The 25,944-nt window shown below is 44.4% G+C and overlaps 3 protein-coding genes across 4 annotated transcripts in view; all 3 read right to left on the reverse strand.

Annotated features, from left to right (window-relative positions):
• Positions 1–25,944, reverse strand: part of slc16a10 (solute carrier family 16 member 10) — a 426,623-nt gene that overhangs the window by 389,501 nt on the left and 11,178 nt on the right. Inside the window, exons 2-6 of one of the 2 annotated variants that reach the window (XR_009930979.1) lie at positions 22,840–22,984; positions 21,500–21,929; positions 16,216–16,359; positions 15,704–15,932; positions 13,677–14,953 (exon numbers count right to left, since the gene is read on the reverse strand). Coding sequence is in view for 1 of the 2 variants with exons in the window: in XM_062467919.1 (XP_062323903.1) it covers positions 14,709–14,953; positions 15,704–15,932; positions 16,216–16,359; positions 21,500–21,929; positions 22,840–22,984 (1,193 nt within the window). In the remaining variant the exon portion in view is untranslated. Of the gene's footprint in view, positions 1–11,844; positions 14,954–15,703; positions 15,933–16,215; positions 16,360–21,499; positions 21,930–22,839; positions 22,985–25,944 lie in introns of those variants that run through there. The other variant, XM_062467919.1, reaches the window with a different exon arrangement.
• On the reverse strand, positions 1,072–4,592 carry mfsd4b (major facilitator superfamily domain containing 4B). The gene is made up of 4 exons (XM_062467902.1): positions 4,077–4,592; positions 3,402–3,570; positions 3,037–3,153; positions 1,072–2,948 (listed from the first exon to the last, which is right to left on the reverse strand). The coding sequence occupies exons 1-4, from the start codon at positions 4,356–4,358 to the stop codon at positions 1,624–1,626; spliced, it is 1,893 nt and encodes a 630-aa protein (XP_062323886.1). The 5' UTR covers positions 4,359–4,592; the 3' UTR covers positions 1,072–1,623.
• On the reverse strand, positions 7,564–11,190 carry LOC134025079 (sodium-dependent glucose transporter 1-like). Its single transcript, XM_062467915.1, has 4 exons — positions 10,410–11,190; positions 9,799–9,967; positions 9,117–9,233; positions 7,564–9,028 (listed from the first exon to the last, which is right to left on the reverse strand). The coding sequence occupies exons 1-4, from the start codon at positions 10,659–10,661 to the stop codon at positions 8,004–8,006; spliced, it is 1,563 nt and encodes a 520-aa protein (XP_062323899.1). The 5' UTR covers positions 10,662–11,190; the 3' UTR covers positions 7,564–8,003.

Here is a 25,944-nt window from a genome sequence, read left to right on the forward strand (position 1 = left end):
GGCCTCCCCTGTGTGGGCCTCCTCTGTGTGGGGGCCTCCTCTGTGTGGGGGCCTCCCCTGTGTGGGGGCTCCCCTGTGTGGGGGCTCCCCTGTGTGGGCCTCCTCTGTGTGGGGGCCTCCCCTGTGTGGGCCTCCTCTGTGTGGGGGCTCCCCTGTGTGGGGGCCTCCCCTGTGTGGGGGCTCCCCTGTGTGGGGGCCTCCCCTGTGTGGGGGCTCCCCTGGGGGGCCTCCCCTGTGGGGGCCTCCTCTGGGGGTCTCCTCCAAGGGTTGGTGTTTTAGTTCTCATTCACTGCCGTCTTCATTAGCTGCTATTGGTTTTGAGTGAAGCTGATGTCTTCAGATGATGTGTGTGGAGGTCGTCTTGTCTGTGTCATCTGCCATTATCTGCAGCCTGATCAAATACTAAGACTGCGCTGTAGCAGTTTCTAAAAACGCAAGACTTGAAAGTCTGAATGTCGTTTGATGAGATCCTAGCAATTCTGGATGAAACGAACCACTGATTGACTCGATTTCTTTTTTTTATATCAAATACACTCTTTTGTAAATAGTGACTGTACAGCAGAGTTCTCCCTGTGTATGAGCAGTGGAGAGTTGAAATCAAGTTATCCTAATGCATTCTGTTTCAGGGTGCCATACATTTCTAGATTGGTTTGTTTCAGCCTTGATTGTATTTCTGTCTGTTGAGGCAGAAGAGTCCTTTCATCCTACGGCATCGACAGCAGCCATTAGAGAGAAGATGCAGAGGATTCATTTTAGTTTTCACTTCTGGGACTGTTGCAATACTGTGTGATAATTTATGGCAAGGATATATTTTATTTCATTGTGCATATTGTTTTGTATACATCTTTCAGTTTTAGTTTCTTCTAACACTGTTACCCAAAATCTACTCACCTACTATTTCTCACTCAACTGTAAACAGGATATGTGTATTTGTACAAATGTAAAATAGATGGAGTTGTTTTTTGTTTGTTTTTAATGGACATTTCTGTGGGTGAAGGTTTGAGATTGATATAATAAAACTCAATGTATCAAAATGCAAGTATGAATCAATTTGTTTTTTCTCACTCAAGATCCAAAGGTTTTAATTTATTGAAAAAGAAGATAATCATGTCTGAATGGAAGTACAGCAACACATTTCATCACAATGCATTACATAGAAAACATTAGAAAATATATTTTTATTTTCTATTTTAAAAAAAAAGTGGAAAAACAAATATCCATGCCACACCAGGTCTTGAACTCAAATGCACTAATTTGTTTGAAACAAAAAGTGAAAAGGAAAATGTCTTCAAGTTTTAACACGGTATTGCTATTATTTTATATAATTCATTTGTGTTTACGAAATCAATTTTCAAGTCTGCAAAATGTACAGCCAAAGAACTGTGTAAGGCTGCGTTAGATGACCCACAGCCCAAAGGATCAAATATAATTTCAGTAACAACATTCAGTGCATGAGAGAGGACGGAACAAACAAGGAAAGCTAAGGATACAATGAAATCACACACGATTGCCAAGTACATCGTGTTTATAGACATGTTTCTCCGTAGACGTAGCTAGCCTAGGACACAGTAGCATCTTCACAGCACTCAGGTTCACCGGGGGGAGTCACCACCTTGCGAGGTCTTAGTCTCTCTTCTCTCTTTCCAGAGAGAGCAGTAGTTTCCTTCTGGGTGATTCCCCCAGAAGGGGAAGGTGGTCTGAGAACCTGCCAGAGTGTTGAGGGGACTGGGTTTTGGAGAGCGCCGAGGGGAAGAGGGGGCTGGTGTCCCCTGACAGCCCAGCAGCCACGTCGGGGGGCGAGGAGAACGGCTTCTTAGGAGAGTTCAGAAGACCTGCGTCGTCCATCTCTATCACCTCGAAGTCTGCGTCGTTCCACTGGTCGGCCTCGTCCTCCTGCTCCTCCTCCTCGTCGGCTCTCGAGTCGAGCAACGCTTGTCTATCCTCCCCGTCGTCGGGCTCCGGACACCCCCTGACGTTGGGTCTCCGACTCGGACCGCTGGGCGTGCTGGCTAACTTGTACATGACCGGGAAGAGGATGGAGGTGATGGTGGAGGTGAGCAGAACCAGGTACATGAGCAGGGGGTGATCCCCCGTGATCCTCCCCAGGAGGAAGCCCAGGAGAGCAGGCAGCACCATCTCCCCCAGGGCCGCGCCCACCACAAACACGGCGGCCGAGCGGCCAGTCACTGTGGTGTACTGCTCCACCCAGGAGATCCCACTTGGGAAGGTGGTGGACATGGAGATGCCGTAAAGCCCTGTGCAGATCCAGAGGACCAGCTGCACGTTGTTGAAGAATGTGAGTAGCAGGGAGGACAGCATGCAGCCCAACAGACTCAGCAGGATCATAGTGCCTGGGTGCATGCAGGTAGCAAAGAAGATAGCCAGGCCCCGGCCAGCTGCAAACATCCCCCAGAATAAAGAGTTAAGGCCTGCGGCCTGAGACTGCTCCATGTGGGCGTAATCCTTGGCGAAGGTGAAGATGAAGGAGCCGTAGGCCACCTCGGCTCCAACGTACCAGAAGAAGAACCAGAAGAGCATGATGATGAGAGCGTTGTGGCTCTTGGACACCTGAGGCTTAGCTGCTTGCGTCTGGAGCGTGTCACGAGAAGGTGAGCAGCAGGTGTAGATGAAGAAGAAGAGGAGGGAGACCAGGAAGAGGAAGGAGCCGATCACGACGTAGGCCCACATGGATCGGAGGGTGACGGTCCAGCTTTGGATCACGGAGAGAAGCGCTGTGGAGAGGGAGGCTTCGGAGACCAGGTCGGTTACGGGTGGGGAGGTTACCATGGCTACCGCGCTGATGTTTTTGTGCGGGACCAGGTCGGTTCCGAAAATCAGCTTAGCGATGATGGGCGAAGCGAAAGCCCCAACAGCGAAGCTGAAGTGGAGAGCTTGCATGTGGGGTCCAGCTTGCTTACGCCACGTGTTCAGGATGAGGACATTCCCACCTGTCAGAGAGAAAAGCAAAACCACTCTTTAACTGACAACAATCACCACAAACACTGTTATTTACAACAAGCTGTTTAATGTTCTTACCCGTGTCTAAAATACCCATAGTAGCTCCGATACCGGACATCATGACAGTGAGAATAGCAGCCTTCTTACAGAAGGGGATGGCACACATCCCTAACGCTGTGACCAACATGGAGAATCCTGAATGGGAAAACAAAGGATTATAATAAAACCCTTTGTATCATGTGCTTTTCATTTCCTCAAAGCACTACAAGATTGAATAAACACATCACATACCACAAACATGCCAACAAGCTGAAAAGATTAAACACAAAAGAACTAACATACAGCAGTAATCACGTATGCCATGCCACACACATATATTAAACTGTACGGGGTTCAAGTTGGTACATTTACCACAAGGGTCTCTAGATATATTATAGTCTTACCCAACATCAAATGAGGGTTCAAGTGGTCAAAGAGAATCCCTCCAAATAATGAGCCACCAATGTACCCTGAAGCACGGCCTACAAAAATGTAGGAGATGTTACTGATGTCCTGGTTGACGTTGATGGCAAGGTCCTCAAAGGTGGGGCCCACAACAGAAATGCTCATGCCCTGGAACAGACCAGTAATCAGGAAAACAGAGGAACAATGTTTATGAAGATATATTTTCGTATTCAATTGGTCCCATGTATTTTCTTGAGAAAAAAAGTAGGGACCCATGTATTTTATGGTTTGACATTTTATAAGCTATATGTCATTAAAAGTGTATTATATATCATTCCACCAGAGCTGAGACCCATGAACTTGTAGAGCCAGTTATACTGGTAGTAACAGGATGCAAGTCCTGCACAGCCACGATGTAGATGGCAAATAAGAAATAAATGATAGCCAAACACATGAACAGACATGGACAACTACAGAACAGTGTATGTATCAATTACCAACCTGTGTAAAAGAGGATATACTTCCTAAACATCGGAGAACGTGCTTTCAGAATTTGATACGCACAGAGACAGAACATGTGTTCGACACATCAAATAGCCTTCGACTGCGTCAATAAAACTGACAACGTGATGGCTACTGTAAATGAAAGACGTACGATCTGGATTCATATTTACCAGTCCAAGGAAGGATGTACACAGCGCCAAGGTAACCATCCAGCGTCTGCAATTTCCCAAAGAACCGTCGCTGCCAGCTCCGTCAATAATTTCGACTCCATCGAAACCTTGGTTTTTCCTCCGCTTCCCTGCTTTTAGAACACTCTTCAGACCCCGCCGAATGTCTTTCCTCTTGTCAAAAAGAGTATCTTCCTGGTCGTCGTTTTCATCCTCATCTGTCATTCTAGCAAAACGTACATGCTTCTTTTTGACAACGGGCTTTCGGGAGGCCGAGGCCGACATACCTGTCAAATTACGGCTAACGCTGGACAGGTCGGCGAAGTAGCCTCAACAAATTTGTGCAACTCACTGTGGTGTATACTTCGTGAATGGCACCTCAAAACGACCGTGCTGAAGACCGTGCTTATTCATTCATTCTATCCATCCATCCTAGAAGGTCGGATAGCAAGAGAGGAGAGCCTCTGCTAATGGTAAAGATTCTCCATATGTCAAGCGTATAATGATGAGGCGCTCAGCTGACGACGCGTCAATTTGCAGGAAGTAGTCATAGGATTGAGATTGCCAGAACAGCGACCTCTGGCGTCCTCGAAAATATTGATTTGGGGACAATGACATGACTGGATAGCTGGCTAGTCTAGTTGTTAAACATAGGCTACTGTCAAGTTATATTTACTGTTTTGAGAATATGTCAACTTTGATGCGATCATATCACATTCCAAACACAGAAAATAACACACATGATGGTAGGACAGACCCTTTGCTTGTTAGGATGTTTTGGATGAAATGACCAAAGGGTTTAGCATGTGTGTTTTGGTGGAAATGACCATAGGGGTTAGCATGTGTGTTTTGGTGAAAATGACCAAAGGGGTTAGCATGTGTGTTTTGGATCAAATGACCAAAGGGGTTAGCATGTGTGTTTTGGTGGAAATGACCAAAGGGGTTAGCATGTGTGTTTTGGTGGAAATGACCAAAGGGGTTAGCATGTGTGTTTTGGATCAAATGACCAAAGGGTTTAGAATGTGTGTTTTGGATCAAATGACCAGAGGGGTTAGCATGTGTGTTTTGGATTAAATTACCAAAGGGTTTAGCATGTGTGTTTTGGATAAAATGACCAAAGGGGTTAGTATGTTTGTTTTGGATTAAATGACCAAAGGGTTTAGCATGTGTGTTTTGGATGAAATGACCAAAGTGGTTAGCATGTGTGTTTTGGATAAAATTACCAAAGGGGTTAGCATGTGTGTTTTGGTGGAAATGACCAAAGGGGTTAGCATGTGTGTTTTGGTGGAAATGACCAAAGGGGTTAGCATGTGTGTTTTGGATGAAATGACCAAAGGGGTTAGCATGTGTGTTTTGGATGAAATGACCAAAGTGGTTAGCATGTGTGTTTTGGATAAAATTACCAAAGGGGTTAGCATGTGTGTTTTGGTGGAAATGACCAAAGTGGTTAGCATGTGTGTTTTGGTGGAAATGACCAAAGTGGTTAGCATGTGTGTTTTGGTGGAAATGACCAAAGGGGTTGGCATGTGTGTTTTGGATAAAATGACCAAAGGGGTTGGCATGTGTGTTTTGGATTAAATGACACTTCGTCGGGAATCATCCCTTAGCCTATATACATTTAGTCATTTAGCAGACGCTCTTATCCAGAGCGACTTACAGTAAGTACAGGGATTCCCCCAAGGCAAGTAGGGTGAAGTGCCTTGCCCAAGGACACAACGTCAATTGGCACGGCCGGGAATTGAACTGGCAACCTTCTGATTACTAGCCCGACTCCCTCACCACTCAGCCATCTGACTCCCTTATATAATGTTCAAGGTCAAGATTTAGTCAAAGACTACATGCTTTCACGTTGCCCTAGTGGCCTATGAGTAGCTTATCATTGTCTCCAATGTACAGTGTAGCCTACCATTATTTCAAATACACCGAATGGCACAACCAAAATCGACAGAAGAAACAACATAATATAAAACTATGTCCTCTTTATTTAAGTCTTCAAGAAAAGTTCTGAAACAATTACACAAATCAGTGGATTGTATGGCATAAAAAAAATATGTTTAATTGAGAATTTACAGTACCTGAGGAATTCAGCGTTGAATAGCGCAACTGGGTGTAGATGTAGTAGATTTAAATGTTGTAAAAAATGTACAATTAAGATCAAAACAGTTTTCTTATCATTTAGCCACAGTGGATAGTGGAAGAATAGTTGCTGCATACAAAGTCCAATGTCCAGAGTTTGAATTGCAGTTAAAACACATAATCGACTTGTTCCAGACTTTTTCATTTGTACGATAGAAAACAATTATAAAAATTTTAGGATGCAGATGCAAAAATAAAAGACTAAATAAACAAGTACTTCATACCAATAACTGAACATGGACAAAATACAATTTGCTGGTATTACATTTACATTACATTTAGCAGACGCTCTTACCCAGAGTGACTTACAGTAAGTAAGGGACATTCCCCCCGAGGCAAGTAGGGTGAAGTGCCTTGACCAAGGACACAACGTAATTTGGCACGGCTGGGAATCGAACTTGCAACCTTCAGATTACTAGCCCGATTCCCTAACCGCTCAGCCACCTGACTCCCTATTACAGACGCTCTCTCTTTGGAGCAGGTTGGCACAATGGGAACATCCCATTTTCTTATGGTACATCCCATTTTCTTATGGTACATCCCATTTTCTTATGGTACATCCCATTTTCTTATGGTACATCCCATTTTCATGTCGACGGGGGAAAACACACCTGACAGGAAGATTAATAGCAATCAAACCTATATGGCACCTTCATATATTAAGGAAGAATTAAGAAAGAAAAGGAATGAAAGCACTGCACAAATTCAGAGGATGTAATTTTTTATTAAATGAACAGTATGCTCCAGTCAACACCAAATAATGAAGACGTAATCTATCCCATAATAGTCTTCCACAAGATCTCACTCTTTATATTTGGATAGTCTCCACCTTCTTCAAAGACAACTTGGATAGACAGAGACACTGCAAAGACATAAGATAAAATGTCAGTCTGCATGACAATTTGACATAGATCATATACAGTATAGCAAGTTTGTCTTGACTGACCAACTTACATGCTGAGAAAAAATTGTATTTGGAAATTTTGCCAAAGGTTAACTACATGTTTAGTGGTCAAAGGGATTGTCAGGTCAAAGTCTAGGATCCGTCATCTGTCTAAGAATTTAAAAAAAAATGTTTTTCAATGATTGCTGAAAACCAGGCGACTCTGCTTTTTGTATCATCTATATGCAATTTAGTTAAGGGATCCTTGAGTGCTCGAATGTTTTAGTGTATGAATAACCAGCAATCCAAAGAGTACATAAAAACATTGTCCATTTTGCGTTTAATAGTTTGAATACTATCATATGCTGTGAGCACATACCCTCTACATCATAGGAAAAGAAACACGATACAACATTAGAATACCTAAAATGAACTTTGAAATGAGAAAAACAGACTGATCTCATTGTCAATGGTTAACTTAATTTAATGGTCTGGTGTATCACTGATTAATGAAAATATGGTGGAGATGATGATTGTAAGATATCGGTAAATCATTTCATTGGTTTAGACAATGTGTGGTGAACAAAATACTGCCTACCTTAAAGTCTAATCACAATATTCAGACTTTCATGTAAATATATGTATTACTTCTTACAAATCGTTTTCACGGTACTTTGAAAATCTTACAATGTGCTGACAAAATCGTGTTTGCAAAAAAGACAATGGCACTGACGCTAAACACTGCCCAGAATTCTGTTCTTGGTCACTTCTACATAGATCTACAAAACATCAAAGATAGATCACTTCTGGGACTGTTAATACTGTGTTATAATTGTTTACGACAAGAGCCAATGCATTTAAATTGACCTGTTGTGTAATTCCACTGGTAGGCCTCATCTTTCTTCTCTTCTTCATCCGGCCCCTGAGTCTAGCTGTGCTTGGCAGTAGTCATTCTCAGCCTGCGTCTGGCTCTTGACACTGGGTTTTCTGCTTGAGCCAGTGGCCAACTTGTACATGATGGGAAAGAGGATGGCGGTGATGATGGCTGTGACCAGGGTCAGGTACATGAGCAGGGGATAATCCCGGATGTTCGTCCCCAGGAGGAAGCCCAGGAGAGCAGGCAGCACCATCTCCCCCAGGGCACCGCCCACCACAAACACGGCGGCCGAGCGGCCAGTCACTGTGGTGTACTGCTCCACCCAGGAGATCCCACTGGGGAAGGTGGTGGACATGGAGATGCCGTAAAGCCCTGTGCAGATCCAGAGGACCAGCTGCACGTTGTTGAAGAATGTGAGTAGCAGGGAGGACAGCATGCAGCCCAACAGACTCAGCAGGATCATAGTGCCTGGGTGCATGCAGGTAGCAAAGAAGATAGCCAGGCCCCGGCCAGCTGCAAACATCCCCCAGAATAAAGAGTTAAGGCCTGCGGCCTGAGACTGCTCCATGTGGGCGTAATCCTTGGCGAAGGTGAAGATGAAGGAGCCGTAGGCCACCTCGGCTCCAACGTACCAGAAGAAGAACCAGAAGAGCATGATGATGAGAGCGTTGTGGCTCTTGGACACCTGAGGCTTAGCTGCTTGCGTCTGGAGCGTGTCACGAGACATGGTGCTCCGGCAGTACATAGTAAAGAAGAGGAGGGAGACCAGGAAGATGAAGAACCCAATCACAACATAGGACCACAAGGATTTGAGGTCGGTGGTCCATCTTTGGGTTTCGTAAAGAAAGTTCAAGGGGGCTTCGGAGACCCGGTCAGTTAAGGGTGGGGAGGTTACCATGGCTACTGTGCTGATGTTTCTGTCAGGGATCCGATCTGTTCCGAAAATCAGCTTAGCGATGATGGGCGAAGCGAAAGCTCCAACAGCGAAGCTGAAGTGGAATGCTTGCATGTGAGGTCCAGCTTGCTTACGCCATGTGTTCAGGATGAGGACATTCCCACCTGTCAGAGAGAAAAGCAAAACCACTCTTTAACTGACAACAATCACCACAAACACTGTTATTTACAACAAGCTGTTTAATGTTCTTACCCGTGTCTAAAATACCCATAGTAGCTCCGATACCACACATCATGATAGTGAGAATAGCAGCCTTCTTACAGAAGGGGATGGCACACGTGCCAATTCCTGTGACCAACATGGATAATCCTGGAGGGAAAAGCACAGGAAACGATGAACACTGTTTCCAGTAAAAATGTCCTCCATGTTGGGATGGTTGTTGTTGCACCACGGACTGTATTCGGTGTGACACCGGTCGAGCTTCCCCGGCCTTTAGCATATGTGTTATGTACATTTACATTTAGTCATTTAGCAGACGCTCTTATCCAGAGCGACTTACAGTAAGTACAGGGACATTCCCCCGAGGCAAGTAGGGTGAAGTGCCTTGCCCAAGGACACAACTTCATTTGGCACGGCCGGGAATCGAACTGGCAATCTTCAGATTACTAGCCCGATTCCCTAACCGCTCGGCCACCTGACTCCCAAGCAAGTGTATGCAACTAGATCTGTGTTAACCGTCCTTTCTATATGAAACGATGGACAAATGACACACTCCAGTCACCAATGTTAAAAAAAGGAGGCTTCTCTAAAGTCAATACAGAAAAGTCTTAAATAGCAATACCATGTCACACACTGTTGTGTAGATTAAACTGTTCAGGGTTAGGGTCAGTGGGTGTGATTCTACAACAGGGGTTTCTAGATATTATAGTCTCACCCAGCAGCAAATGAGGGTTTAAGTATTCAAAGAGAATCCCTCCAAATAACGAGCCACCACAGTACCCAGCAGCACGGCCTACAAAAATGTAGGAGATGTTACTGATGTCCTGGTTGACGTTGATGGCAAGGTCCTCAAAGGTGGGGCCCACAACAGAAATGCTCATGCCCTGGAACAGACCACATAGAAAACGTCAGGTAAAACACAGTCTTCAGGTAGGCAGAGGGATACAGCTATGAATACGTACGTGGTCACGTACTCGTGTATCGCTCCAATAACTTAATTATTTAAAGAGGAGGCAACTGATTTTACATTTCCTTACATGAGCATGTCTTATCCTTCCACTGGCTAAATCAATAAGAGAGACGTGAAGATTGCTGTTTTACGGGTGAAAGATATACGATGTCAAGATGTTGATGGATGAGCGGTTAGGGAGTCGGGCTAGTAATCAGAAGGTCGCTGGTTCGATTCCTGGCCCTGTCAAATGACGTTGTGTCCTTGGGCAAGGCACTTCACCCTACTTGCCTCGGGGGAATGTCCCTGTACTTACTGTAAGTCGCTCTGGATAAGAGCGTCTGCTAAATGCCTCAATGTAAATGTAAGCTATTTACCAGTCCCAGAGAGGACAAACAGAGCGCCAATGTGACCATCCAGCGGCTGCAGGTTCCCGAAGAACTGTCGTTTGCTGCTCCGTTTTTAACTTCGACCGCCTCAAACGCTGGGTTCAAACTACTATTACTTGCGTTCTGAACATTTTTCTTGTCTTTCCCCTTGTCATCTTCCTCTTTGTCGTTGTTAGCATCTACATCCTTAATTTCTTCATCATCGATGTTTACGGGCTGTCGAGCAATTGAGACAGACATACCTGTCAAATTATGCCTGACGCTGGCTTCGTGCAATTTAGCGTGGTGTTGCTTTAGCACCGTGTAATATCCCGTTTCAAAGATCCCTTTGATTTAGTCACTTATTAATCCGCTCCTTCCTCCAGTCGGTCGGAATAGGAGGAGATCGAGTCGACACTTCATGTTGTCTTTGATTTCATTTCAATTTAATGTTTTTGTTTTTGTTTTGACATAAATCTGCACGGTCTACATTTGGGGATTACAATGCAAATAGAGCTCAATTAAATCTTGGTTCCGTAGATCATCCTTGATATTTCAAGAACAGGTTCAATTAAGTGATTAGTACACACATTTGCGAGAAACAAGCTACGAAGGCCTTATAGCAACCTCTCCATACACATTCGAGATGAAGTAAAGATATGGATGGTCAAAGGCTATGAAAAATGTGTAAGCATTTGAAGTTCATACGTGCAGATTTAGCGCCATTGAGAAATGGAAGAAATATGGAAGCGCCTAGATTATTACTAGAGCGGTCTACGTAATAACCTGCAGCGTCCAAAACTAGTTTCTCTCTCTGCAGCTCTGCACTGTTGATAATGTGATCAGCAGATGCAGCGTCAGTTTACAGCACCAGTCAGATGTTTGAGACTCGCGAAAAGGGCGACCTCTAGTGCCATAGACAGGGCAAAAACTTACATTTCCATGTACTGTGGTCACACACTGTGGTCACACTCATACCCCTGGTCTTAACATGACGCAGTGTTATGTAATTAAGCAATATAATAGGAGAGGGTGCGTTACTACTCTTGTGTTACTCTTCAATTTATCCAGCATTTTTCTCTAGACCTGCCTGTTTGTTACCTTGCGTGACTGATTTTCTTGATAGATTTTTCTGGTATCAATACTTTACTTCACTATACATTTTCTGGCAACTTCTTACATTCAATCCAAAAAAATGCACACAAATATCTGTACTTTCTATTTCTTACATTTTCAAACCAGGCTTGTTTCTTTAGTTTAAATCTTTAGGCTATTTGGTGGTATGATCAATATAATTTCTTGTAATTCTTTTTTTTTAAATTTCCTGGCTATCACGCACAACAAGTTTAATGCATAAATGAATTTTAATACATATTGCACAGCAAATGTTGTAAATTATTTTGTTAACCCAATAAAAACAACTAGACAAAGGACTGATGAGTCGGGAACACAACCTCGCTTTTTACTTAGTTAAAAATAATATTTAATTTCTGTTGTATTTTGCACTACATTGCACATAGCACTGTGGTACATTGCATATTATTAAATCAAAAACAAGAATTTGATAGCAAAATATTGAACTGTTAACACAAGCCTATAAGGAGAAAAATAAAAACTACAAGCAAATCCATTTTGGCACAAACTAGAAACAAAAACACAACAAAATTGGGATTTAAGCAGCAATTTTGAGTATTTTCTAACAGCATACACACATTTGTGTAAGTGTCATTTAGTTAGAACATCATTTCAAAAACATTTAATTACATTTGTATAAAGCAATATTTTGGATAATGTGTAGCCTTATCTAAAACCAACTTGAGCAGCCACATTATGACACTATATGCAGATTATTTTGGTCTTCAGCCCCGTAGTAAAATCGAACATGCATAGACTAATATTTTGTCTCTCGCATATACTGAGACATTCCCAAAAAGTGACGTCTTTGGATGTCAAAAAAATGATATTCAAGTAATGATTTCTGAAACAACTAGTTTAAAACAATTTGTAGGGAGTATGGCAAAGAAGTCTTTTCATCAACCTCAGAGGTACAAATTCTGTAAAAGATATATATAAAAGAATAAATGCATGGAAGGAATTAAATGTGCTAAACTAAACTAAGCAGTATGATTTGGTGAATGCCAAACAATCAGACCCCCCCCCCACCACCACCATCACCACCTCCCCAACACTTTTGTGTAACCTAATTCCATAATATTAAACTAAAACATAATCTAGGGTATTTCATTGGTAAGATAGAGCTATATTCAATTGTAAGCTTTCTTATCAGAACTATTTGCTTTCCACAGTTCACAAAAAATTGCTTTAGTTCCACTCAAATATAAACAGCACCACACCTAAGAAAGGCAAACAGTGAAGTTGGCAAGGCTGACAGACTCTTTCACAAGGTCTAAATTGTTACATTTTGGATTGTCTCTGCATGAAATACTATGATGGAAAACATAATGGTCAAGTTTCCTAATGGTTTGCACATTAAAGCTTTTAATTCTACAATAGCTGTTGCTGTAGGACAAAATACCAGAAATCTTCATTACATTTGAGGTAGACAAAGTCGTGTCTTGAAACATCACTGACCCACTGGTGTTTTATGGTGGAGCCTTGTGTTTAGCAATTTTGCCAGACTTTTGACATGTTTAGTGGTTTGTCGGATTGTCAGGTCTTTACAGTTGAGTTTTTGTAAATAACACTTAGTTTTTTAAATTTTATTTCTGAAATGCAAGTGACCATTTCCCAAATGTTCTAGCTGGTTTGGTTACGTGAATTGTGGATACAAATACACATTAAATCATGTAAGTTGGCCATCTACAAGGGCACTTTCAAAATACTTTCCCAATCTGCCTTCAATATATTGAATACTATTATAAACTTTGGGCAGATAACCACTAATTATGGCATGACATTATCTAAACATTCTAGAAAAAATAAATACAAAATATGAAAAATACGAGAATTAAAATAAACATTTATCTAAAAGATACCAACTGACTGAGCACATAGTCACTTGTTAACTTGACTTAATCTGTATCCACATTTGTAAATACTTAATTGATATATGGTGGAAACTATATACTTGTATATAAAATTCATTCATTGGTTTAGACTAATATGGGGGGAAGAAATACTGCCAACCTTAAAGGTAAAATCACAATAATCATTCATACATGTAAAAGCATAAAAATTACTTCCTACAAATCCATTTATGTTGATCCTTCACTTTTCAAGATTCTGTCCTGTTTTGGCAAAATCGTGTTTACAAACATGACAATGGCAATGACACTAAACACTGCCTAGCATTCTTAGGCACTGTCAGTGGTCATTTCTACATAAATTAATGATGAATAATCAACAAACAATTCAAAAATAAGATGAATCCAGCCTACAGAGAAGTCTGACTTATGTTCAGACAAAAGCCTTGAGATGTTGACATTTCTGATCGCATTGGTTGGATGGAATCAGTTGTGCTTAAAGCTGCTTCCTTGTGGTGTTCAAGCACCTTTGAAATAAGACAATCGTGAAATCCTTCTACAAAAGACCACCAACCTATCATTTCGTAAAGCACTTCTTTGAAGTGACGTTAATATTTTTCATTAAAATATTACAAAAAAAATCCTCAAGCATTCATTTGGCATGTAGTAAGACGTATAAAAACCAACAGGCCATTCTATGAAAAAATAAAATTTCATTGGACATTCATGGACCGATAAATGATTCCCTGTTTAAATTACAATTCATGTCAAATGCATCATCTAGTCTTGGTCAGACAAATGTCAGTTTTTCATAAAACATTTTTTTTTTTCTCCCAATAGTCTAAATGGCCTTCACAGAATATAACTAAATTCCCAACAGAAGCCAATAAAAAATGGGGAATTTCGAAGTAAGACTGGCCACTACTATTTGTAAGTAAAATGAATGTTTGATGCCTTTAAAAAGCAGCAAACCCCAAGTGAATCCTTTGTTCCCTTCAATACACTATAAAATGTGACATTTCCTACTTTCCATTTTTATCTTCAAGTTAATTCACCAGCAGGTTGATGTAAAATGATCACATTTGTGTAAAATTGTCGAGTATCTAAGAGTTTAACTGATATGCATCCAACATCAGCATATTCACATAATCTCGCAAAGGAAGCCTTTGAAATATGTTAGCTCATATCCACAAAGTGAATTACTTTCTACTGTGACATCTATAGTGTTAAAAAATATTTTTTGTCAGCCGTCGCATCGGTGTCTATAGGTGTGACTGAGTATTTATGTGTCTTTCTGTGCATTTCTTAAGTGTGTTTTGAAAACCTAAAGAACAGATTCAGAGTCTAAAGCCTTGGTCTGTCTTGCGTCTCCCTGAGATAAACTGTTCTTCTCACAGTCCAGAATTTTGTCGGAGGCGTCTCCCCTCCGCAGCGCCTCCTCCGCCTCTCTCCTCTTGCGCCTCGCCTCCACCCATGGGATCAGACACAGCACTGCTCCACCGATGATGGGGGGGATACCTGCCAGGTAGAAGGCAACGTCGTAGCTACCCAGCCTGTCTCTTAGGAACCCTGGACAGACAGAAGTGCGTGTACATGTGTGTGTGTGTGTGTGTGTGTGTGTGGTTGGAGGAGGGCGGGGGTGGGTGGGTGAGAGAGAGAAAAAGAGAGAGACAGATACAGTAGCTGCATTAGCATCTGGAATTTACAACCACAGGATTTCCATGATGCACAATAATGGCAAGATTATCTGGTAAGGAGTGTGTAAAATGCACTAGTTTAACACAACATATCAATATATGTTGCAACAACATAGCAGCGTAGTAACATTATAGAATTTGATGACAACTTCGAAGACAAGTGTCCTGGACAATCACAGCCTCTCAGTCTGAGCTTGGAGGTGGATCACTCAGCCTTCTTTTCCTGGAAAGCTTGTCTATTTAGGAGCAAAATGTATGCCTTGTCTATAGCACAGGTTAAAGAGGTGGCACATGACTGTTGGTCCTAGCACATTCCAGAGTGTGAAATGTATATACACTGTCCTCGCTGTTTATACATTGTTACATAAACTGTACATTTTAACACCAGGCTGGTACTTTGAAACTTTCCCCTCTCGCATGCAGTTGACATCGTACGGTATTAAACTGTCATGAGACTGATGGATCGTCCTCATGTTTAAGAACCTTTCGATGCAAAACCTTCCAGCAGACACCGTCTGACAAAAAAAGTATACTATGTACAACCACCAGATGGCAAAAGAGAGAAATGTATAACCTTCTCCTTCGACTTCTGAACACCCAGCCCCTTGATTTTGTTAAGTACCTGCAATTGGAGGTCCCACCGTCATGGGCACAGACATCATGCCCAGTAGGAAGCCGATGGCCTGGGATACATCCTTGGAGCCCACCAGCTCAAAGGCGATGGGGGCCATGATGCAGATGAAGCAGCCGTCAAACAGCCCCATCAACAGGCACACGGCGATCAGGCCTCCGAAGATGTTGCACAGTGGGATCATCATGGACATGACGCCGATGACCAGGAAGGACGACACCTGGGGAGGAAGTAGCAGGAATCCTCAGTCTTTACCACTGATCATCATCACCGTGACCGTGAATGGTTGTTCAGAGGCCTAGCAAGGAGAAGCCATGCTCCCCTGCGAACCAGCACCCCCAGTCTTACCTGCAGGTAGAACCAGCACCCCCAGTCTTACCTGCAGGTAGAACCAGCACCCCCAGTCTTACCTGCAGGTAGAACCGGCACCCCCAGTCTTACCTGCAGGTAGAACCGGCACCCCCAGTCTTACCTGCAGGTAGAACCAGCACCCCCAGTCTTACCTGCAGGTAGACCTTGTTGACCCCTTGGACGTAGTCGGCCACCCTGCCGAAGATGAGACGTCCCACACCGGACGTGACACCGATGCACATGAGCAGGACCTCCTTGTTGGCGTCCTTCCCGAAGCGTTCCTCCACGTGTTTCATCTACAGACAGGATCACAATCAGAAAACTGTTTAATAGCCAAGTAGTTTACACGACAAGGAATTTACTTTGGTGGGTCGGTGCATACAGTAAACATATACAAAAAGTGTGTGCAGTCTTTAAATATTTATAAAAAGTACGAAAAAATTTCTGATATTTACAACAATATACTACAAAATTCTAACAAAAACTGTACAGTATGCAATAAAATATAATATAAAGTAACATAAAGTAACGAGCGTGGAGTAGGCTGTGAGTCAGAGGATGCGGCAGGAACCAAGTTACTCAGACCACAGCTGCCACACACTTAATCGAATGAAGTCTGGTTGAATACCTCACAATAATACCCAGAACAAACGCCAAATTCATTCATTTGCTAAGGCTGTAAAAAGTCATGTTTCATACTGAAGAGGCAACTATTTAATGCAGAATGCAATCAAATGTCTTAGACTGTGGGAATTTTGTCCTTGGTGCCGTTTCCCTTTGTGTGAGTATGCAGGATTATACTAACCCTTTTCAGAGTTCAGAGTTCTGCATGTAAGATTTGGGGAATGAACTGTGCTGTACATGTTCATGGAGGTGTGGGGCGGAGAGTTGGGGCCAGTTTAAGGGGCTCTACAATTTCCCAATTTTTCATGACACCCCAGAGAGGAGGGGCCTCCCTCTTCTCTACATCACTCATGTTTCACAAGGGAGGGCCGCTGGCATCGCCTCATCTCACACCCCCATCTCAAGCCATTTCAAACAACTCATTTCAAACCGTTCATCGATGCATTTTACCGTATTTACCACAGCGTGAGCGCCACAGCAGACTCCGCTCATGTTACAGTCAAGGGGAGGACGCCGAGCAGCCTATCAGGGCTTGACTACATGTTGCCCACAGCTGAGGAGAAGGAGCCCAGATAGTTGTGTTTCAGGAGTCAGCCTTCCCCGTTCCCCCGCCCCGTTAAACCCAACATGAGAGACCCACCGGCAGGAAAGGCCAGGAGGAAAACATGCCGAGGACCAGAGAGGCAGGGAGGCCCCTCTACCTGGAGACCCGCCAGCCGCTACGTCCTCAAGGGATGCTACATCCCTTTCGGTCCCCGAGTCAAAGAACCTCTATTACTCCTCCTTCCCCTCCTTCTCCCCCTTCCTGTCATCCCTGCAGGTCACACCGGGATCCATCAATCTCTCCTGGATGATTTATCAGTCTTTATAGAACAACAACAGATCTTTTTCCATTCCTAGTTTTCTGCTCTGAGGCGTTCTGTTCCACATGGTCCTGGGGGGTTGCAGGAGTGGGCTGAGAGCGGATCACTTGAACAAGGGTGATTGATGCAGTTAACAGGGTGGAGTCCTAAATGTGAACAGCGTGTGAAACATTCACCTCGACCCGGTCAGTTTGCCTCAGGGGAGATGACCTTTAAAACTGCACCATATGGGACCAGGGTATCTGACAGGACAGCATTATAGTCAGACTCAATCCCAACATTTATAAAAAGCATCCCTTCACTGTTCTTACTATCCCAAGTATGACAAGGATTAAGGGCTTGTGATGATGCCGGCATCCAGCCCTGATGGAAGGAGGAGGGGATCCCTCACTGAATTTTCCTGGGAGTTTTTCCTTGTCTTCCTTGAGGGTTTAGGTTGGTTTAGGTGCAGTTCTACGGGCGTATGTGAAGCTTTCTGGGACACTGCTTGGGAAAAGGGATACAAATAAAATTGTGATTTGATAGCAGCCAGAACCCTGTGGCTGAAAATACCATATTGTGCAGATTAAATTCTTCTTTTTTTTTTTTTATCTCCCATGTCAGGTTTTTGGCTTCCTCTCAAAGTCATTTCCTTTTAGACTCATAAATAATTACCTACTAATTTTAACTAAGGGATGCAGTACTACGGTATTCAGAGCTACCGCAAAGCTAACCCTCCTCACTGAGTAATTTCACCACAACATCAGGAGATTATCTTATCAGTAACAGTGTATGATACGCGTCATAAAAACATAAACAAGAACTTTGACCCTCTATTTCCTATATATACAACAGAAACACTGCAGGAGGTGGCATGAATCTGTCGTTGGTCAGCACAAATCCTGCCGTGTCACAAAAAGGCCTCTGCTGACACACACTCGACCAGACAGGAATCATGTGCAGCTTTCCTCTTTCAGCAGGGCTGACAGCAGGGTTAGACGGCAGGGCCAGACAGCAGGGCCAGACAGCAGGGTTAGACGGCAGGGCCAGACAGCAGGGCCAGACAGCAGGGTTAGACGGCAGGGCCAGACAGCAGGGCTAGACGGCAGGGCTAGGCAGCAGGGCTAGACGGCAGGGCTAGGCAGCAGGGCTAGGCAGCAGGGCCAGACGGCAGGGCTAGACGGCAGGGCTAGACAACAGGGCTAGACGGCAGGGCTAGGCAGCAGGGCTAGGCAGCAGGGCTAGACGGCAGGGCTAGGCAGCAGGGCTAGGCAGCAGGGCTAGACAACAGGGCTAGACGGCAGGGCTAGGCAGCAGGGCTAGACGGCAGGGCTAGGCAGCAAGGCCAGACAGCAGGGCCAGACAGCAGGGCCAGACAGCAGGGCTAGGCAGCAGGGCTAGGCAGCAGGGCTAGGCAGCAGGGCTAGGCAGCAGGGCCACACAACAGGGCTAGACAGCAGGGCTAGACGGCAGGGCTAGGCAGCAGGGCTAGACGGCAGGGCCAGACAGCAGGGCTAGGCAGCAGGGCTAGACGGCAGGGCTAGGCAGCAGGGCTAGGCAGCAGGGCCACACAACAGGGCTAGACAGCAGGGCTAGACAGCAGGGCTAGGCAGCAGGGCTAGGCAGCAGGGATTGTCAGGCTATGAATCCCTGCTACACTCCAGTCATTCACACTAGCATCAGATATCTGAATCGTTTTACAGATGACAGAAACTGCTGTGGTCATTCAGTATCTAACGTCAGTTACAGCTGTCACTTTCATTTCATGGGCAGCCCACATTCCTGATTTGTTATTTTATAATCTGAAGATTTTTTCTAGATAAGACAATGGTTTGTCAAACAACAAGGATTGGACAAATCCCAGAGGTCCTTGTTCCTTTAACAAAAACACCTGCATGCCCACAGCCAACACACGTCCAGATTCACCCTAAAACCTTGAGGGATGTTGACTCAGAGTTCTTGTGAGTCTTTGATCACATTTAAATAAACACATGCTGAATAAACAGACAGACACACACACATACACACAAACGCAGGACTAAAGTCAAACAGCAGCAGACACCTCTGGGTTGTTCCTGACAATCCTCCTTTTTTAAAATAATTTAATTTTCTCGTCTAGTCGTCTTGGTAATACACTGCATAAGCAGGCCACACAGATGTACTTTTGTTGAACAGAAATGGAAATGGCCTTTTAGTGAAGTGGAGTTTGGAGTGTACATAGTTACAACATTTACTACACCTTCTATTATCAGACTTCCACAAACCACAGTCGTGGGTAACATGAAAGGGGGTCATGTTACCTATCAGGAGTACCTGGGCAGGTGTGACAGGCCCTGCTCCAGCAGGACTTTACACTGCAACAATCTTGTACTGATAGGAAGGGGCCTTGGCTCTGGATAATGCGAGTACACAGATGTACTAGTCACAAGAACAGCGGTGCTGAGGAGCTGAGCTCAGAGCCAGGAAAAAGCAGCCAGGGGGGTGTAAAAACAGCTAGCGCTACCCACTAAACTAGGCAGGCTGGGCTGGCCCCTGCACACCAGGCCTGTGCTCTCCCTTCCTGAAGGGCCAAGGCCACATCCATCCTCTCACCACATGGATCCACAGTCTTCTCAAGGCTCAATTCTAAGGGATGGACCGGGCCTGTGGGTGTCCCAGCTGGGGTAGCAGACACTGGAGAAGTGTTGGGAAAACCCAGGGTTTGGATCCCTAGAAGAACCTGACCTTCCTGTAATAACAAAGTCGCCAAACCCAAATAAACAGTCACCTCCTGAACCCACATCACACAAAAGACTCTAAAGCCGCCCAAATCCTGCTTTCCTCCAAACCTTATTTTCCGTCCTGTAAATGCTATGGAATACTAGAATAATAAAGACCTGTATTTATGTAACTGTGCTTGGTCTGCAACCAGAGCTCCCTGTCTCTCGGTCAAGCCTTGCTGCCATATTTGCTTACCGTCCTCAGACCACACAGCGGAACCTTCAAGCAGGTGTTCCGGTGGGATTATGGAGTTGCTGTGAAGTACTGCATCTCTCTGGTATGCAGACCAGCAGAATCTAGAACGTTTGACAATCTTAGCATTTAGACGGAAGGATGACACAACCTTGACACTCTGAATTGTAGCTTTCTGAAATATTTCTAGGAAACCTGACGTCTCTCTCTCTCTCTCTCTCTCTCTCTCTCTATATATATATATATATATTCTCTCTATATATTCTCTAGAATATATTTTTTATCCTATTTTAAGACTGATGGATCCTCTGAAAACACAGCAGCTGTCAGGTTCTTTAAATATTGACATTCCAGGTTCAGTTAGGAGGCTTAAAGGGCTTTTAAAAATCAACCGAGTTGATCTTGACCACGAGGAGGAAAACGAGCAGCTCTTTATAAAAACAATGTTTTGGTGAAACCAAGCTAGAAACAGATTTTAAAAAGAACGGTTTTCAGATCAGATCCATATTTGAACACAGTAACACTGGCATACGTCATGGATCTCTGTGTTGTGATAAACCCTTCCTCTCACCTTTCACACTAACAGCCCCAGACACTAATGTGTTTTCCTATCTGGAATTGTCTGTGTTTGTGGAGCTCTACTCCTGCTGGTGACCCCTGACCTCTCCTCTCCACTGGATCCCCCTCTAAGCCAGATAAACGACCCAAACTCAGGTTCAACCAGGAAACTGGATTTCTCTCCTGGGTTCTAGACCGACACTGTCAGACAACAGCAGCCCCCATGTGGCAGCTACACATGGCTTCTTATGGTCCGTGTTTTTCCTATATGATGGTAACCTTCGACACACTGACACACAGGGAGACGTTAACAGAAACACGTTTAGATATTTAACCTACACTTGGAAAGCTAGGTGACCCCAAAACACACTAAATGGTCGTAGGAATTCGTAGGAATATTAGGAATCATTAGTGGGAATAGAGTTTGAATAAATTCAAAAGCATCAAATCTCCAACTCACCAGGTGGACATAAGGCACAAAGTACCCGTAGAGTGCAGCGGGGACTCCGAAGGCCCAGATGCGGTAGCCCAGGGACTTCCAGATGTTGACGTTGAACACCTGCTTCATGGAAGGGCAGCGCCGGCCACTCCCGGAGGCCTTGTGAGGGCTGGGCAGCAGGGGCGTGTAGGTGAGGCTAGCCAGCATGAGGATGAACATGAGGATGCTGAGGACGCGCATGGTGTTCTGCAGGCCCACCTTCTCCAGCAGACCAGACAGAAGCAAGGGGAGGGTCACTGTGAAGGCGCTTGAGCCGGCCGTCACTATGCCGTTGACAAGGCCCAGGCGTTTCTTGAAGTAGTGGCCCAGGATGACCAGGCTGGGCTGGTAGGCGAAGGAGCAGCCGCAGGCAAACACAATGCCGTAGGTGAAGTAGAGGGGGCCCAGGGACCTGGGGGGACGGGGGGGACATTCAGGGGAAGGAAGAGGAGAAGTATAAGCCGGGGAATGTAAGGAGTCTACCACAGGCATGTCATAATGTGAACTCCCTCCCCTTATCCACTCGCCCTACAAAGAACGTGCTTGCTTGAATTGTCGGGCTTCCAAAACACATTTCTCTCAGATTGATGATTAGAGGCGCTAACTTGCTGCCCTGGCCGGCTGTTTCAACTCCCCCACATTATGACCACCATGTCAACTGAGCTGCTACACAGATACGTTTGATTGAAGGTCTTTTACAAAGCTGTGGTCAGCTACATTTACATTTAGTCATTTAGCAGTAACTCTTATCCAGAGCGACTTACAGTAAGTACAGGGACATTCCCCCCGAGGCAAGTAGGGTGAAGTGCCTTGCCCAAGGACACAACATAATTTTGCACGGCCAGAATCGAACCGGCAACCTTCTGATTGGTAGCCCGATTCCCTCACCGCTCAGCCACCTGACCCCCCAGCTAAACAGCTGTTAACTTTCACTGCTACAGCCAAAGTCCCTGATAAGGCACCTATGACTATTTGTTAATAGTGACATCTTCACACTTCAGTACTGCCCTTGTCATCTATCAACCGAAACTATTCATTTTAGAATAAAACTGACAGATAGTTTGGGATTGCTCTACCTAGTCTCAAGGAAGATGTGAGAAGAGGTCTTAATGTTTTTTTCCTGTTTAGGGACAGCGCTCATTCACACATGTCTCTCTCTCTCTCTCTCTCTCTCTCTCTCTCTCTCTCTCTCTCTCTCTCTCTCTCTCTCTCTCTCTCTCTCTCTCTCTCTCTCTCTCTCTCTCTCTCTCTCTCTCTCACACACACACGTCATATAGCAGGACCACTCCTCCCAAGATAGTCGTAAGGTAGGTGGCACTTACGTGACAAAGGAGCTGGCCAATAGGCCGACCAGGCCCACCGCGGCCCCGCCTACAGCCGTTATACGACATCCCAGCAGGTCTGTGAACACGCTGACGATAGGAGAGCAGAAGAAGATCATCCCCATCGAAAGAGAACCCACCCACGCTGCAGAGAGAGAGAGAGAGAGAGACGGGGGGGGAGAGAGAGAGAGAGAGAGGGAGAGAGAGAGAGAGAGAGAGAGAGAGAGGGGGAGAGAGAGAGAGGGAGAGAGAGGGGGAGGGGGAGAGGGGGAGAGAGAGGGGGAGAGAATTATGTTACAGTGCAGACAATAACAGCAGCGTTTCCCTCGGGTTCTACTGTTACACAAGCAGCAGAGCAGACAGGACTGTGGCAGATGTGTTACAGGTGGTTTTCAACAACAACAACAACAACACAAAAATAATGAATTATGAACTTGTGTTTGTGATTGGTGAGTTTACTGTATTTTTGCATCTAGGCTAATAGGTACAGCTTCTGCGTCCTTGTATCACTGAGCTGACCTTTGGAGTTGGTTTCTGCTGTAGGTTTAAAAAGGGTGTGCCTCTATGTCTACAGAGTACTAGGAACTACGCAATGTGCCCACACACAAAAGCATAGATGACCTTTGAACCACGCTGCAAGACAATCACAGAGGAAAACAAATGCCTTTGGCACAAAGCTGAAGACAACATGCAACTGGATCCAGAGGTTGGATCCAGCCCTTCCTGCGTGAAGGGGGAGGAAGGGGGAGGAGGAGGGAGGGTGGATGGGAATACTTGTGCAAACTCTTGTGCCATTTATCAACAACACAGCAGCACAGCACAACACAGGCAGAATACAATGTCAAGTTGCAGGAATACTCGCTCCCTGTAGCAAGCCACTGTCTAGCAAGACTCCTCGAGATAAATAAACACTGCATAGAGCCTTAAGAATATAGTTTCCTGCCTTTATTTGTGTTGTTGGAAATAAGTAAACAGTGGCTAATGGACAAACAAGCGAGAGCGGGGAAAGAACACACAATTCCACCCAGTCCTTTGTGCCCATGTCAGCGAGCAGCCTTTGACCACAGTAAGGATGGAGGACCCGTGATGCCAAGAGAACAACATGTTAGGAAGGGGGCTGGACCACTGTGTAGTAACTCAACATTCTCGCCGGTCAGACATGTAGGAGGTTTTCTGCTTCGTCTACAAGTTTCCCCACATAGAGGAACCAATCTCGGGAAGCAGACAGGAAAAGAGACACGAGTTGGCTGAAACTGCTGAGTCCTGTTCTCCCTCAGGGAGGGAAAAGACCTTAGGCCTCAAGGTTGAAATCACTCATCTTAAACTTTCTAAGTCGGTCTCCATCCCCCTTCCAGTGTCTCTAGGCTTACTTATACTTACACACCCTCAGACCCTACTACTAGATAGTTGTGATGACAGACAGTCCAAATCCTAGTCAAGAGCCAGACACTGACATACCCGAGCAAACTTTCGACGTATGTCTCATAACAGGAAACGATTTAATAATTTGTTAGGAAGAGGAAACATCTGCTGTGACAGGCTTGGTGAAAATGAATCAAAAAGCCTTCTAAATACTTACATTCAGCATTCAGTCTACAGAGTGGCCTTAGTTAGACAGAATTATCTGACATATGGAGGGAACCTGCGACTCATAAACACGTTAACTAAAAGCAGACTGCACCAGCGTCATAACATGTTCATAAATCTTCATGTATTAATAGTTATGCAGCTTCAGCTAGCCCCAATATCCTGGCAGGTTTACGTTCCCATTGAAGGTAGAAACATTACGTTGATAACTGTCTCAAAATCCACTGGAGTCATATTTGCTGAGTAAGTCTAATATTTGCTGAGCGGTGTACTTAACCAGCACAGTGTAATACATGAAAGTTAACTAAAGGGGACAATAATCTCACAAAGACAACAGGAAATTGCTGTTCCGTTTTCATCTGCAGGATTTCTCGATTTAAAAGCATTTACGCTTCAGACCAAGAGGAATTCCAAATTGAAAATGTAATATCAGGATGCTCCCTTTCCAGGTGACATACATTGTTAGCCGGAGGCTGCTGGGGTCCCTGGAAGACAGACCGAACCAGGCAGAGCTGCCCTAAATCTCCTGTCTACTCGGCTGCCTCTGGTCTGGACTGAACCCTTCCACCCCAGCACCAGTAGACCTGCCTCCCTGAAAGATCCCGTGAAGGAATCCCCTCAGTCTTAATAAACCTGTTCACTCGGGACTCAGGAAGCAGTGAAGTAGAATGCCGAGTGTCACGGCTTATTATTCAGATTTTTTTTTTCTCTCTCATATATTCCCATTTATTTGTTTGTGAAAACAAGAAGAAAAAAAATATTTGGTGTGCCTTGCACCCTTTAGATAAATTTCCAAATTCAACCCCCCCCCCCTCCCCCCTACACATCTCAGACTGAATATATTAGATAAGACATTTTATTTCACAGGAAAAAAAAATAGCTGATAAGGGAGTTATTTGTTGCACAATCTGCTGTCAGTAGAGCTCAGTGGTGCATCTAACAGACTCAGAACATTAAACAGAACAAGCTGTCTCGTTTCCAGATCCTAATGGAAACCAGCAAATACACACAAAAAATCTTACATTACACCTCTCTAGCTAAGAGGCTGCCTATTAGCTCAAATCAATGGAAAGTGCTTACACTGTCTAGTATTGCCACCGTTCAAAAGTTACCACAGATCACTGAGTCCTAATTAGGGCTGGGCGATATATCGAATATTAATTGCAATAATTTTGACGACGATATAAAATTGGAAATATCGTTAATATCGAATATATGTTTTTTTTTTCAAAATTATTATTATTATGATTTTTTGCTGGTCCTTGTGTTGTTTGTGTTTTAAGATCACCGTCTGGCTCCTGTGTGTTCAGACACACACACACACACACACACACACACACAGGCACAAACAAAGACACACACACACACACAGACACCGTTTGTGCACATGCTCACAAAACTGAAAACTGCACTCGCACAGGCACTCTCTTTTGCTTTCTTGTTGTCTTGTCACATAAGGAACTCTGCATGAATGGTTCCATGTGAGGTCAATTTTGTCAAGTTGCAAATAACATGTTA

The sequence above is a fragment of the Osmerus eperlanus genome, chromosome 8 (genome assembly GCF_963692335.1).
Source record: "Osmerus eperlanus chromosome 8, fOsmEpe2.1, whole genome shotgun sequence".
Taxonomy (NCBI): domain Eukaryota; kingdom Metazoa; phylum Chordata; class Actinopteri; order Osmeriformes; family Osmeridae; genus Osmerus; species Osmerus eperlanus.

What these genes read in the sequence shown, in the direction of transcription:
- mfsd4b (XM_062467902.1), bottom strand. Translation starts at nt 4,358, where the DNA reads ATGTCGGCCTCGGCCTCCCGAAAGCCCGTTGTCAAAAAGAAGCATGTA. An exon ending in GTACATCCTTCCTTGGACTG is followed by an intron (nt 3,571 to 4,076) that starts GTAAATATGAAT and finishes GGTCTGTTCCAG; the next exon opens with GGCATGAGCATTTCTGTTGT. An exon ending in TATGGGTATTTTAGACACGG is followed by an intron (nt 2,949 to 3,036) that starts GTAAGAACATTA and finishes TCTCTCTGACAG; the next exon opens with GTGGGAATGTCCTCATCCTG.
- LOC134025079 (XM_062467915.1), bottom strand. Translation starts at nt 10,661, where the DNA reads ATGTCTGTCTCAATTGCTCGACAGCCCGTAAACATCGATGATGAAGAA. An exon ending in GTTTGTCCTCTCTGGGACTG is followed by an intron (nt 9,968 to 10,409) that starts GTAAATAGCTTA and finishes GGTCTGTTCCAG; the next exon opens with GGCATGAGCATTTCTGTTGT. An exon ending in AAACCCTCATTTGCTGCTGG is followed by an intron (nt 9,234 to 9,798) that starts GTGAGACTATAA and finishes TTTTCCCTCCAG; the next exon opens with GATTATCCATGTTGGTCACA.